Below are 15,578 nucleotides of genomic sequence, written 5' to 3'. Positions count from 1 at the left end.
TCTCGGTTCAAAGGCTTGTTGCTAAAGTAGCTGCCCAGAGACTCCATAGCTCATGAATTGGATTTAGAGAAGATGATTCACAGAAATCTAGGTGAGGAGATGCTCGGGTATCCTGCTGTTATAGTGTCCTCCCTAGCTCCCTATGAGAACATAGTGGCGGCTAGGCAATGACTCGTATGGTGTTCACATGATGGCATTTTTAACTTTACACCCCTGTAACACCACACACTGATAACAACTGGCATAGGATCTATCCTGTGTTCTGCAAGAAGATGATCCCGGCACAGACTGTACTGTGTTTTCTTTTTGTGTTTTATGGGAGTCAAGGTATTTTTTTTAAGTGGGGACCAATGTGATATTTGTTTTCATGAGAGACAAATGTATTCTATTTTTATTACCTGTGGGGACCAGTGTTTTTTCTTGTGAAGGCCAATATGTTTTTCCACGTGGGGGTTTGATGGTGTGTCTGCAATTTATAAATCTTGTTTGCTATGCCGCGAGCTGAAAAAGGTTGAAAATCCCTGGTCTACAGAGCAGTTTTGTTGCATAATTGGGGAAAAGTCCTGCAAAAGCATAATCCGAAGAATAACTTTCAATACAATGCTGTGTGCTGGAAGTAGGGCTGCTATCAGAAGTTGTTGCACTGTCAAAATCTACTTCTTATTTATGTAGCACCTTCTAGAAGATAATAGAATCTGGTTGCCCATAGCAACATCCTAGCTTCAATAGAACTCCTATCCTAGTAATTAAACCCCAGAGTGTGGTTGCTGTTACATAGTAACATAGTAGTTGAGGTTGAAAAAAAGACATACAGTTTGTCCATCAAGTTCAACCTATTTTGCAGATCTAACTATGGTGTATGGCCTAGCTCAGGGGTGGCCAACCTGTGGCTCTTGAGCCGCATGTGGCTCTTTGCTGAATAAGATATGGCTCCCGCACCTGCGTCATTGCTGAATGCCTCATCTGACTGTGCGCTACTCTGCTGTGTGCTTGACGTGATGTCATAACTTCACATTGTAGGAAGAGCATGCTGTATCCAGCAACAGGAAGCAGGAACAGAGACTGTGATTGGGTGAGAGGCTAGGTGTGGCAGCTGGATAGCAGAGCGGGTGCTGCGAGAGGACATCAGAGCAGGTCTGCGGCTGAAGAGCAGAGCGGGTGTGGTGGCTGTCTACATACGTCTGTGTGGTCATTTTTGTCAACACTGAAATAAGTGAACTCAAAACATCTATGTGTTTTTTTACAGACACACACATGTGAGAGAATTACTGTCAGTAACTTTGCATACAAGCCCAAATTTAAAAAAAAAAATCATCAAGGATTGTCAAAAAAATGAAAGGAAAGTCAAAAAGGTAAATCAAGTTTTTATATTAAAAGATTACGGAAATTGTTTGTCTAACTGATCAGTAAAGTTTGACACAGAAACGTCATTCCAAAGGCATGAACACAAAAATAGGGCATGGTTTTGTGCCAGCGAGGACAAAGCCCATTTAAAAATGGGGCGTGACCATCTGGGAGCTAGGCCATGCTCATTTTCTGCATGGTATCGGCTCTTTGTCTTACCATAACATATCTCTTGACTCATTGCCTCTGATTGGTTGGCCATCCCTGGCCTAGCTGTTATAACCCCCAGTAATATAATATACCTATTGTAGCTTTGAGCTAAATCCTGATTATGGGCTGTACCCCTGAATGTTTTTTTCCAGTAAATGTTTGTCCAACATTATTTTAAATGTATTTAACGTGTCTGCCCATACTACCTCCTCCAGAAGGGAGTTCCATACCCTTACTGCCCTAACCTTAAAGAAGCCTTTCCTCCTAATGGTACGGAATCTATATTCCTCCAGTCTAACCGCAGTCTCTGCCCTCAAAGCAAAGAGGGTATCTGATAGTCCATTATATTGCCCCTGATATATTTGCACAGTACATACTCTATAGTGTAAACATTCCTAGTTTGGTTATTCTTTCATCATAGGTTAACAACTCTATCCCTTCTTCAGTTTGGTCGCCCTTTTCTAGACATTTTCCAGCTGTATAATGTCCTTACTGTTCTTTTGCTATACTATGCAAATCTGTATAACCAGGCTTGCCGACCCTCCTGGAATTTCCGGGAGTCTCCCGAAAATCGGGTCGCCCTCCCGGCCCCCCGGAAGGGTGGGCAACCCTCCCGGATTCAGGGGGGACCCCGCTGACCCCCGGATTGCGGCATTAAAATGCCGCAATCGTCGGGTCTCAGAGGAGGGGGCGGAGCTAAAATGACACAATCGCGTAATTTTAGCCCCGCCCCCTCCACAGAGATACCTGAATTCCCTAGTTTACCAGCATGGGGGCGGGGCTTAGTGATGTCACGCTTAAGCCCCACCCCCTGAGTGGCTACTGAAACTCTCCTCTCCGGGCTTCTCCCGGAGAGGAGAATAAGAAAGTCGGCAACCCTGGTATAACGTCTCATTTCAAATCCACCAGCATAAATCAGGTTGAGAAAATGGTCAGAATGCTGGGAGAATAAAGCCTGTGGGACTGATGCATAGTAGAACCTAAGCCTGCTTGCAGAATAATAATAATAATAATCAAATTGTGGGTAAACACCTAGCAGGAACCAATATGTTGAGTCATATACCATACTGACATACTGTAAGCTTGGTATGGTAAATACACCCCTTGGTTGGTATTAGATTTCCATAGCAGAGTAACATGGATGTCATGTTAGTTATACATTCCTTTTCTGGGACGTCTGTTGGTGGAGAACTTAATGACAGAGAGAAGTAAAGTCTCTTCCTCCCACTTTTGTGTAAACCCCATAGGGGATAATTATATGCTTCTATTCGCAAGCTTTTGTTGCCTCCTAGATACCATGACAAAGGCCTGAGTCTGTACAGACCAGACAACAGCACTGATTGCATCACTAACAGCAAGTCTGAGGCTCTCGCACTCTCCTGAAAAGTTTAAACTTCAGCAACACGTTTGGTTTTCTTTCCAGAGATTTCATATATGCCATCAGCTGGAGGTTTCTGAGGCTGCCAATTGTCAGACCTGACAGTTATAAGATGTTTATCACTGTGGAGTTTGGAGGTAAGTAGGATGCTACAGACATTATAATATGAGTTTGTGTCAATGGTCCGCTTCAGTTCCATGTACTGTAAAAGCTAAATGCATTATGTACAGTACAGTTATTAGGTATTACAGGTATAGTCCTATGGAGATTGTTATTTGCCGGCTAACTTTTATATCTCATATTTTGTATCTACTGAATTTTACGCACAGTGTTCCCTTTATAGCACATTCTGGGTGAGCATACTTTGCTCCATTCAGAAACCTGCACATACTGTATGCTTACACTATATGCCACTAAATGTCATTTGTCCACAAAATAAATGTCATTGCCCAAATCATTTTGTTGCCTGAAGCTAAAGTGAAGCTCCAACTTACTTAAATAGATGTACATTTTGTAACACTACAACGGCGGTCTTTATAATAAGAAATACAATACAGGATGCCGGCATTCAGCATCCTCCCAACAGTTCTGCTTCCCGCGGGAACGTCCCGGTTTTCAGGACAGTTGCTCATTAGGTCGACACTATTAAGGTCGATATATATTGGGTCAACCACTAAAGGCCGACAGGCCTTAGGTCGAAAGCTGAAAAGGTCGACATGACTAAGGTTAACATTGTCAAAAGGTTGACGAGCATTAGGTTGACATCCAGTAGGGCATGGAGGGAGAATAGAATAGTGTGCCGTGCATAGCGAGGCACCATGCCTGGAGCATGGCGAGGGGCAGGGTCAGAGCCACCACTAGGCAGCTCTGTCTAGGGCGTATAGACATCTAGATGCATTTTAGACATGGACATTCGCAACAATAAAACTGTAAAAGACCCATGCCAACCTTTTGACTGTCAACCTTCTTCTTCTTTTTCGTAAAATAATTGCTTATTTTGTTGTTGTAAAATATTGGAGAACTTGTGATGCAGCTCTTCCCCTGTAGTCATGTAACTGTGCTTTTTAAACCATTTCTGTAGCTGATCATCAGATTATATTGAATCCAAACTGCAAGGTGGTCAACCTAACAGAGAGCCTGAGGGAAAAATGTCAGTGCGGACATGATGGTGAGTGATCCATCTTGAATGTTTTGGCTCTGACCTTTAGCTCTGGTGTGTTTAGGTGCGCCTAAGGGTGTTTGGCCAATATCTCAGGACCACAGTGCTTCATTCTACTATTAGCGTCATTTATGCTATTTCATATCTATCACGTATGTGATGTTTTTACAATTGAATCAAGAATACTATAAATTCACATTTGAGGGTCACAAGTTAAATACATTTATATCCCCAATAACTCAGCATGTCAGCAACAAGTTGTGATGGTTGTTCCAAGCTACATTTAGGGCATGTACAAATTGGTGTTTTTCTATTAAGACTGGAGTAAAATAAAGAGCAGAATGCTCCCTATAAGATTGTATGCCTGAGCTTCATACAGGATGCCAGGTACTATACTACTATGAAGGCAAACTGCATTATATCCCTCCATTCACACTATTTCAGCACTGTGAAACGGAAGAACTCATGCCCTGAATATTCTACCTGAATAATCATAATTTACATTTGTGTTTAATTGTATTTTTATTATTATCTTATTCGCTAAATAATGGGATTATCCTGGAAAGGCAGTTTATTCTGGTTAAAATGATATACTGAATGCCTATATCCGGTGTGATCCATCTCCATATATATATTGATCATCGTCTATGTGATGGCTACATCCTACATGTCCCTAATACAGCATTAGCTACCTATATCCAATATGATATATATATATATTCCAACAGTCTAAGCATCTGTTCCTTGTAGTTCCCATTGATCTCTTGGATGAGTCAGGAAACCTTGTAAATCTCAGCGATCTGGAGGGGTCCCAAGACATTGCTACAAACTATCTGAAGGAACGACAGAGTTATGTTCTGGTCAAAATCATCCGTAAGTTGCAATTTGTTGTACACGTTGATTTTTCCATATCTAAAATCCAAAATATTTTGAGCGCAACTTGGATAGTGATTAACTTTTGATCATGCATAAAATTATTAAAATTGTTGTATGAATATATATATACAGGCTATGCGTATACACAAACATTGATTAATGTACAAAATTGTTGATAATATAGTGCACAATTACATCCAGGCTGTGTATGGGGTAAATATGAAACATAAATGCATTTTGTGTTTAGACTTGGGTCCCATTGCCAAGATTTTCATTATGATATCCCCATGGTTCTCAAAAACATCATTGAGACCCCAAACATCACATTTTCCAGGTCACCTAGCAGGTGTACACTTTACTCACTGACCCATTTTAAAAGACCCACATGTGTAGCTAATTATTTCACTTGGGATTCTGTGAGGAGACCTGGTAAACCTGTTTGGGGACCTGAGCAGTGGTGTAATAAGGGCGTGGCTAGCTTGTGCTCTGGGAGCCATGGCAAAACCATTATAGGGGACACTACCATACACACCGTGGTGTGTATATCCCCACCAGTTATGCAGAGCAGTTGAGGCTGAGCTTGCAACCTGACCGTCCATCTTATGACAGTCCCCAGACTTAAATAGAAGGAGGATCCACCATGCATGCACTGCTGCAGTTCTGGGCTCATTGTAATATTGTACATTTGTGTTCCACTGCTGTCACACTGTTTTCACCCTCTCCATGGCATCACCCTCTCTCTGTAAACCACTGCGATCACCCTTTCCCTTGGCATCTCCTTCTTTGTCACCCACAGCTGACAACCTTTCCCTGTCAGCCACTGCTGTCACCTTCTCCCTGGTGTCACCCACTACTTGTCTCTGTCAGTCTGTCCCTGGCATCACCCTCTTCCGGTCACCTTTACCTGAGCTTGAAACCACATCCCCTCCTTGGCTAGCCACGTCTCCTTTTCGTGAGCGATTTCAGTTATTTACTGTTTGTCTCCTTGCTGATGGCTCCAAAACCCTACATATGCCTCTGGTCCTAAGGCATAAGTTTGAGAACCTGGGTTGTACTGTATGCAAATATTAAAGAATATAGAAAACTTTAAAATATCTTATACTGCATGTACCAAGCATTTCAGAAACGTCGCATCGCATACCACTAATTAAGGTATGCGATGGCATGCGATGGACCCGATTTGAGGCTTTTCCCAGGATGAGTGTACAATTTTAATATCGCGTCTCATCCATTAACCAATCTTTAGGATTGTATAAAGGCGGCCATACACTACTGCCATCAATTGCAGCAGTGTATGGCCATCCGGCACCCCTTTAGCCTTGTGGTCCTTTCACATGCGATATATAGCATGTGACCTCGTTCCCCACCGCTGGGAGGTGGGCCAAGTCGGATGGGCAGCAGGTCTGACCTCTGGCTTAGGTCTAATTTGCACAGGAGCGCAAATCGGACCCGAGGGGGACATCAAACACATCCGATTTTGGATGATTTCTTGTCAGATCTGGTGAAATCGGCCCAAATCGGACTAGTATATTTGTACCTTAAGTAATTTCCCTGCACTTGTGGAATGGTATATTTGAGCTGTTTGGTAAATACAGCCTACACTGGAAGCGGGGTTTTTGAACTTAAATGTTAACCTTTACTTTTCACACTATTTTCTAAATTAGCTTCCCAAATGCTACCATTGCATTGCAGGTTTTAAAGGATATTCATGCTTAGTCCAGCAATTGAATCAAATTGACTGAGGTACCAATCAGAATCACTGTATTGCCCATGTATTCTCTCGTATACTAATCATTTTTTGTGGATACAGTGCAGCTTCAAGCTTGGTACAAGATGGCATGACATACATACCTTGCATCAGTGGCGCATACAAATGACAATTCACATGTTATGATTTGCAAGTGAAGTCACCTGTGATAAAGCATGGATATCCTTAACACCTGTACTGTAATGGCGGACTTTGGGAATCTCTGTGATAAATTATAAACCCCTAGTGATTTCATTATCATATTGGATTAAAAGAAAACATTAGCAAAGCTACTTACACCATCAAATCCAACAGGCAAATGTAATTTTAAACATAACTAGTTCCAAAATTCTTAAAATTAATAATTTGGATTACAATTTCTACAGTTTGTCTAATTACAGGTACACCCTAAATCACATGGGGCATAAATACATATAGTATATCTCATACAAATGAAAGTACTATTGTATAGGGTTTTTGCATTCCTTGCCATCCTGCTGAGAGGTTCTGATCAATCACTGAAATATAGACATTCAGTTTCTGACCTGCTCTGATATTTGTAGGGAGTGATGCGTCAGAGCCGGCCCGATACGAGTCCATGCTGGAAAACCTGGGGAAGCGTCACCCAGAATTAGCAGGTGAGGCTAGCTAGTGTGATTAAGGGCCTTATTCTGGTTAGGTCGGTGAAACGTACGTACGGCCCGTTTCACCGTACGCTCGCAGAACAGCCGCACACGGACGGTCACAAACACAGACAATGGGGAGTGGCATACACTTGAGCGTACGCCACCGTGTACGGACGGATCTCCCTCTTAGCCACCGATACCTGGCGTACATCGGAGCGTACGCCATCGTGTACGGACGGATGTTGTCCGTTTTCACACCGACACCTTCTGTATAACTGAGCGCACGCCACAGTGCAAGTAGAAATTGAGTCCAAATACATCCTTGTTGCTCTTAGATGTGGTTTATGTGTCTTTTTCCATCTAAAAAACTATTATGTTTGTGTTACAGTGAAAAAGTTGACACATGTCAACTTCTGTGAATTCAGTGTCCTGCTTTTTAAAGTATACCAAAACACTTTCTGAATGGGTGTAGATGGTTATAAAATAACTACCTTGACATATGTAAGCAGGTCTTAGAATGAATCTTACCTAAAATTAAACCAACCTTTACATGTAGAGAAGTGTAGAAAGATATGCTTCCAATGTGTTTGAGGACTGTGTGTGGCTTTCAGGTAGTGAAATCATGGTCTTCACTTAATAGGCTGCAGCATTGCTGATTACATTCAGGTGTAGTAATCAGCATTAATTAGCAGACCCAGGCGTCCGCTCTAATACGGTATCTCTAGGGGTGGTCTGGAGCTATCTTTGGCCTCCGCCTGTTTTTGGGCCAAAATGCACTGTGCGTTTGCCGATCGAGGCGGTTGTGGCACCGTACATTTTGTGTGCACACCCCCGTGTACGCCCATGTTTACGCCCAGTTTTCCTCATTATTCCGGCCGCTCCCATAAAAACGCCCACATGCCGCCCACAATGACGTACTCTTGCAGACAGGTTTTTTCGCACAGAGAGACCCGTCCGTGAGCGGTGTGCGGTCGCCGCACATGCGCATTGCAAAAGCTACGCATGCGCAGATGAAAAAAAAAAACAATCTGCCCGTATACGGTCCCACCGTAGCGAGCAGAATAAACCCCTAAGAGTAGCAAGCTTTGGATCTCTGACATGTATAAAGGGTCTGATAGATTGAATGCATGATTGTTCATTAAATATATATATATATATATATACACTATATATATATATATATATATATATATGTTTGTGATTATGTTTATGTGTTTTGACACATTAGGCAACAATTATAAAAATTAGTTTGAATGATAAAATTGTTTGTCATCTGTAACATTGTTGAAAATTGTGCAAATTAACATAGCTTTTGAAACAAAAAATGCATTGTCCTAAGCTAGCTTTATAATAATAATAATAATTGTCCTAAGCTAGCTTTATAATAATAATAATAATAATAATAATAATAATAATCCTAAGCTTGCCTTATAATAATAATTGTCCTAAGCTAGCCTTATTATAATAATAATTGTCCTAAGCTAGCCTTCTAATAATAATAATAATAATAATAATAATAATAATAATAATAATAATTGTCCTAAGCTAGCCTTATAATAATAATAATAATAATTGCCCTAAGCTAGCCTTATTATAATAAAAAATTTCCTAAGCTAGCCTTATTATAATAATAATTGTCCTAAGCTAGCTTCATAATAATAATAATTGTCCTAAGATAGTGTTATAATAATAATTGTCCTAAGCTAGCCTTATAATAATAATAATAATAATAATAATAATTGTCCTAAGCTAGCCTAATAATAATAATAATTGTCCTGAAATAGCCTTAAGGTGCCCATACACAGTGCGATGAACTCCGTGATTTTAGTACTAGATTGCATAGCAACTAGTACAAAAAGCATACAATGTGCTACAGCACCGTGCTTTCTGTACTAGATATGATGCAATCTAGTACTAAAAGCACGGGCAGCACAGACTTTATGTGCTGTGCGATGGGATATGCACGGGATCGCTCATCTCATCGCACTGCCCCATTGCACCGTGTATGGGCATCTTAACTATAATAATTGTCCTAATCTAGCCTTATTATAATAATCAAATCAGTGTCCTAAGCTAGACTTATAATAATAATAATAATAATTGTCCTAAGCTAGCCTAATAATAATAGTTGTCCTAAACCAGCCTTATTATAATAATAATTTTATTTATGTAGTGCTCTGCCTCTTTGTCTAACAGGATTCAAGGCGCTTTACACATATCAAAAACAATGCACATAGCTGGTGATTTAATAGTGATCGAATGGGGCTGAATTCCCCCTGTGCAAATGAATTCTACCAGTATCACACTCACTGGTCGCACAGGTAGGGGAGGGAGGAGGATAGGGGCGGACACTGGCCCGGAGCAGGGGAAGCAGCGTTTTATGGGTGTCCCCATGAAAACGCTGGCCGTTCCGCTGGGGGAGCAGGTGGGCCAATACCTGCCGGGGGCACCGATTGATATCAAAGTCAGTTTAGACTTTTTTAGACTAAGTAGCGAACGACCGCTGCTTAGAGAGCAGTAATGAATTGTGCCCATAGTACAAAAGAAGCCTTAATAAATGCCTTTATTTGACATTACTGCTGTAATGTGAAGGTCAACTTACAGCAATGTCAAGGTCAACAGCTATTAATTCAACATGCACATGGTCAACACAAGCAACATTTCAACTTTTTTTTGCCAACATGGACATCTGAGCACGTGTACCCCCAATAGTGTACCGCTTTGCTTGCTATGCTTCCGGACACTTTACCATTTGTAATAGGAGTCCATATGGATGGTAAAGTACCTGTATGCAAAAGTACAAATACATGTAAAACTCTTGAAAACCCATGTTGACCATTTCATGTCAACCTTTCGCTTGTGTCAACCTTTTGTCAATGTCAACTTTGTGCATGTCTACCTATACATTGTCTCCAGAACAAGAATGTAAAATGCTGGGGTAAAAACAAAACAAGCACAATTTTTTCATGGTGTGTAGCTGGGTACACACTGCCCGCTGGATAGGGTGAATCGGATTGACATGCTGCCTACATCACTCAGTGTGTCCTGGCGATATGCCCGCTCCTGCGGTGGCATGCAATGTCAGGTGTGATGTGTAGATATCACTAGCATCCTAATGAAGGACAGAACAGTGATCGGTCCGTCATTCATTAACATCTTGCAAGTGTGTACAGACATTCCAGGCTGAGGAGGATTTGTTACGATGTCAGAACTAATCCATCCCTCAAGTGTGTACCCAACTTTAGGGTTTATATTCCCACATCAAAATTTATTATAGGCAGATGTACTAAGCCTTAGAGAAAGATAACAGAGGGGTTTATTCTAGTTCATTCTTTCTGACAAAATCCTTCTTAGATGGACAAAACCATGGCCCTTATTCTGCTTCGTGCGGTAACGGCCGCATGCGGCCGTTCCGCCGATGTTTTCGGTCTGCGCATGTGCAGCCGAATTCGCCGTACACGTATTTTGTCCGCCGCAAAGGGGGTGGATAGGGGCGTGAGGGGCTACGAAGCCTCATTTGCATATGCATACGCCCCGCGTTTCATGGGCGTTCCCATGCAAACGCGGGGCGTACGCATGCTAATGAGGCTATGACGCGTGGGTACAGGGCGGGCATCTGACATCGCCGGATGTCAGCTGCCCGCCCCCATACAAGATTTCACACGGACAAGTCTCCGTGTGGTCTTGTGTAGCGGGACCTGGTGGAGCGTGCGGCCCTGCATTCGATGTTCGGCGACCATCGAATGCAGGGGCTGCTCCCACCATGGAGGAGGCGTATCCCCGTACACATTCATGCGGATCGCCACATGTCCGCGTACGGACGGCCGTGGCGATCCGTATGGAAGGCGGGGATTCGCCTGGTGCGGTCAGAGCCGCATATGCGGCTCCGGCCGCACCGATCAGAATAAGGGCCCATGTGCACTGCAGGGGGGCAGATGTAACATGTGCAGAAAGAATTAGATTTGGGTGAGTTATTTTGTTTCTGTGCAGGGAAAATACTGACTGCATGATTTTACACTGCAATATAGATCTCACTTTGAAGAAAAACCCCACCCAAATCTAATTCTCTCTGCACAAGTTACATCTGCCCCACCCGCAGTGCACATGGTTTTGTCCATCTAAGAAGGATTTTGTCAGAAAGAATGGACTAGAATAACCCCAGAGTACCAGCCAATCAGCTTCTAAAAGCCTGTTACAAGTGTTTTTTTTATAAAGGACGTTATTAGCTGATTGGTTGGTAGTTTGTCTCTCACCAAGGCTTAGTACATTTGCCATTTAGATTTAAATTGACCACTGAACAACATTAACATTTATTGCCAAGGTTTAACTTGCAGTAAAAATATAGGAGCTAAATGGTGATTGTATTTTAATTGGAATCTAAATACAGTAGAAATTATAGGACATTCATTATCAAACTGGCCACTTATCTACCTGTTTTGTTTCACTCATTTTTATATTGTTCTCCAATAGTAAGTAAATAGCACCTAGACATCAAGATATCCAAAGGCTGTTTCTCTTGCAGAACGCTTGCAGAAATTGTCCAATCCCCATGTGCGGGACAAGTTGCGCAAGAAAGCCAAAGCCTTGAAAGAAACCCCTTCTGCTTCTCCAACAAAAACCAGGATGGTTTCTCAGCAAAAGAGCCGATTGGCCTGAAGGACCTTTTGGGGGTAACTGTGGCACCCGGAAATTTAGGAAAGAAGGAATTAGTGCATTGCAGAGTATCTAGTATTTCTTACAATCATACTGTATGTCATTGTCATCTATAACGTTTATTCCTGCCTACTTAGGGAGAGAACATAAAAATTCAGATTATGGGACACATTTTAAAACAAATGCTTTGTATACATTGATGTTCCTTTATTAAGTAAAGCCCTGTACACACTAAATAATAAGGACATTGGACCTTATGTAAGTCCGTTTGCATGCGAGCTCAATGTTTTCTGCATGTGCATGCGCCAGGTGCGTGTGTCCACGGTGCACCCAACATCTGTCTGGCAAAAGCTACTTTAGGTTTATAGAAAATATAACTGCTTGGACATCTCATCAATGCTGCACTGACCATTACAGGGTTTGGAACAACTGCCCCAAACTACTGTATTTTGTAGTGTTGTTGTACTGATAAATAATAAAGTATCGTGTTATAGTGCTATGGTCCTTTAAAGCACTATTAAATTCTAAACTATAAACTTGCTTTGCAGAAAATAAAAGAATTCACAATTATATTGGCTAATGTTTAGGAAACTACTCAGACATGAAGATACTTGCAGTGGCAAACGCAGGATTTTTAGAGGGGGTTTCCAAATGTAACCCAAAAACCTGTGGTCAGGAAAAGGTTAAACATATAATAAATAAATACACAAACATAATAGAACCAGTACTGCACTTTCTGAGTTTACAATCTCCCACTTTATGGTAAAGCTCCTGTCTCTTCCTCATGGCAGCTGCTCTCTGGTCCATTGCGATGTTTGAGGGCTCAGATCCACACATACAGTAAATGTGGTAGAAGAATCTGGTACACTGGGCATGTGCAGCAGCTCTGCTCTGTACCTTACACTGCATTATGTGATGGCAGATCTATTGATCATATTGCAGTATATACCAGTGATATTGTGGTCATCATTTAAGGCACTTGCCAAGAGGAGGGGGGTTTCTGGGAAACCAGAACCCTCCTCTGCGTTTGCCTATGACTTGTAGTAAGAAATTCAAGGTGGTTTAGGAAACACCTGCTACAATTACATTGGTCAAATGTATCCTCTTTCACAAGATACAGTAGATAACATTACACACAATGTTACCCTATAAGGATTTTGCTATACCTATATGTTTTTAGAGGATCCACTTTATGGTGTGATCAAAAAGTAGTTTAGTTTCAGTGACCCTTTTAACCCTTTATGACCCCTTGTCTATTTAAATGGACATTATTAAAAAAAACTAGTTACCTGCCGGTCATAATGACCGAACACCACAACATTAATATTTGCTGTGAGCTCTTTAATTTTTCAGGCGAATGCCATCTAGTGGATGCTGGTGTGCAAAACACTTAAATTCCCTCCATAGAGGTGAGGAGCAGTGTTAGCCTTTGATTATATAGGATGTATTGTGTAGAATGTATTGTGATGGGACTTCCGGTGGGCGGGGCGCCATGGCGGCCGCTTTTTAGGAGCTCCAAAGAAGTGGGTGCGAAATCCACAGCCATCGAAGCCCACGGCAGCCCTGGTCACCCCCATACCTTTCCCAGATTGTGGCTAAGGAAGCGGAGAGGCGATACACCCACCTTTGGGGCGAAACTCAACCACCGGAGTCAGATCCCTGACACTGGGGATCAAGCGACAGCGGCAGCAGCGTGTCAGACGCCATCGGGACGGCACGCGGCGCTGAGAGTGACGGAGGCGGGCGTCAGAAGGTGGAGAAGGACCCGCGGGCTGCCTGCAAGCAGAGACCGGGACGCAGCACCCAAGCGCCGGGAGAGAGGAACCACGGCAGACGCGACGGCGTGGTGGAGGACCGCGGCCTGCAGCGTCATCCCCAACAGCGCGCGGCACACACACCAGCAGCGGGCGGCAGGGAGACAGGAGGCGGCAGAGGGACACACCGCTACACCACACTCCCAGAGCCATCCAGGGAGGCGGTAAGACCCCACAACGCACCCCAGCCACCCCACCCATACTGTGGAAGGCGCACTGTGATGCTGGGCTATATTACTGAGCCCTTAAAAGACACTGGCGATTACCTGCTCCCCCCTCCTGCCCCCCCCCCCCCCCCCCTTGTTGTCCTGCTGCTCCACACAATAAGCTGTTCCTCTCTGGCCACAAGTAACTCTGCCTGCATATAATAAACCCCAACCCAGACACTGGGCTCAAAGAGGATTCCCTGCAGATATAGCCCCTCATACCTCTAGAGAGAGGCTACAGCCTGTCTTACAGGCGTTTGAACAGCACTGGTACTCAAAAATTAACTCTCTCGCCCCACAATCCACTCTTCAGAGGGATCACAAGAGACCCCCCCCCCCCCCCACCCCCACACAATTCTGCTGGAAGCTGAGATAACCAGATCTCCCACCCCCACCCCCTATCTCATTGGCTTAAAAACTTTGGCTAGACTGTAATCTGTGATACCCCAACACAGAAAAGGATCAAGCTACACCCCCTGGCCGCTAAGGAGCCAGAAACATCTCGGGGAGACAGACAAATTCTCATTTCTACCAACCCTCTGAATGCAGAAAGTCCTACTTCCACACTGCAAACTCCCTTGGTAGAACTGTTAATCATATCTGCGTATTTGGACTCTGAACTTAACCATACAACACTATATTCTCAGAGGTAATCATCTCCTGCGACCCACCTCTACCCAGGAGTGACAAGCATATAAAGCTCTACTTACTACCTATTTGATTACATTACTGTATATTTGTGATTAAGATTACGTTTACTCCTAGACAAGAAGTCTATATGCTGTTTAACTAAATTGTACGTTGTATGCCTGCATGATATGCCTTGACTGAGGTTTGAGCGACATCTTGTGGAGGAATAGGTTACTACCACAAAATCCAATAATATAAGGAAACAACCTAGACCTATACAGCAAGGGATAACTGCTACAGTTCCGAGAACCAATTGAGCCATGGGAGGGGAACCTGATTAACCCCATAAATCTGATGTCGTTTTAAACCGATATATTTATGGTGCCTACCAATACTCCACCAACCTCATAACCACGTAGAATTAATCGATTCCTGGCCTTGAATAGTGCTTGCAATTACCCCCTAAAAAACCCCGGGTTACAGGGCATGGATAAATTTGTGGGGAAAGCCATGCCTTCCAGACCAGCAAATAACTCTAATAAAGGAGGGAAAAACAAAAACCTGTCTCAGAGATCAAACCCCCCATCTCCAGGTAGCATAATGGGTGACAGCTCTGATACCCCGGAAGATAGACCGCAGGGCCTGACGGCTAGGGAAATCGCAGATTTCATGATGCCCCTGATAGATCAAAGATTTACTAGCCTTCAGGCCAGTGTGGACGCAGGGCTAGCAAAAATTGAAGCTAATACTTCTAGAATTACCGCCCTGGAGTCGAGAGTTAGCGACGTAGAAGATGATCTGCAGAAGTGTAGTGAGGGAGTATCAGTTCATGAGGAGGCCATTCAAAAATTGCAAGATAAACTCGAGGAATTGGAAAACAGGTCGCGTAGAAATAACCTCCGCTTCATTGGCATACCCGAATCTATATCAGGTCT

The 15,578-nt window shown here is 43.0% G+C and overlaps 1 protein-coding gene across 2 annotated transcripts; it reads left to right on the top strand.

Annotated features, from left to right (window-relative positions):
- Positions 1-1,012: 1,012 nt before the first annotated feature.
- C1H22orf15 (chromosome 1 C22orf15 homolog) lies at positions 1,013-13,456 on the top strand. 2 transcript variants are annotated; one of them, XM_083158406.1, is made up of 7 exons: positions 1,013-1,134; positions 1,247-1,352; positions 2,978-3,069; positions 4,014-4,100; positions 4,842-4,964; positions 7,278-7,352; positions 11,863-13,456. In XM_083158406.1, the coding sequence occupies exons 2-7, from the start codon at positions 1,333-1,335 to the stop codon at positions 11,994-11,996; spliced, it is 531 nt and encodes a 176-aa protein (XP_083014532.1). In that variant the 5' UTR covers positions 1,013-1,134; positions 1,247-1,332; the 3' UTR covers positions 11,997-13,456. The 2 variants fall into 2 exon arrangements, with proteins under 2 accessions (XP_083014532.1, XP_083014533.1); XM_083158407.1 differs by lacking the exon at positions 7,278-7,352.
- Positions 13,457-15,578: the final 2,122 nt, after the last annotated feature.

This window comes from Crinia signifera, chromosome 1 (assembly GCF_055691185.1).
Source record: "Crinia signifera chromosome 1, ASM5569118v1, whole genome shotgun sequence".
In the NCBI taxonomy this organism is placed as follows: domain Eukaryota; kingdom Metazoa; phylum Chordata; class Amphibia; order Anura; family Myobatrachidae; genus Crinia; species Crinia signifera.
The sequence above is the reverse complement of the archived record's forward strand: the minus strand, read 5'-3'. Positions and strand labels throughout refer to the sequence as shown.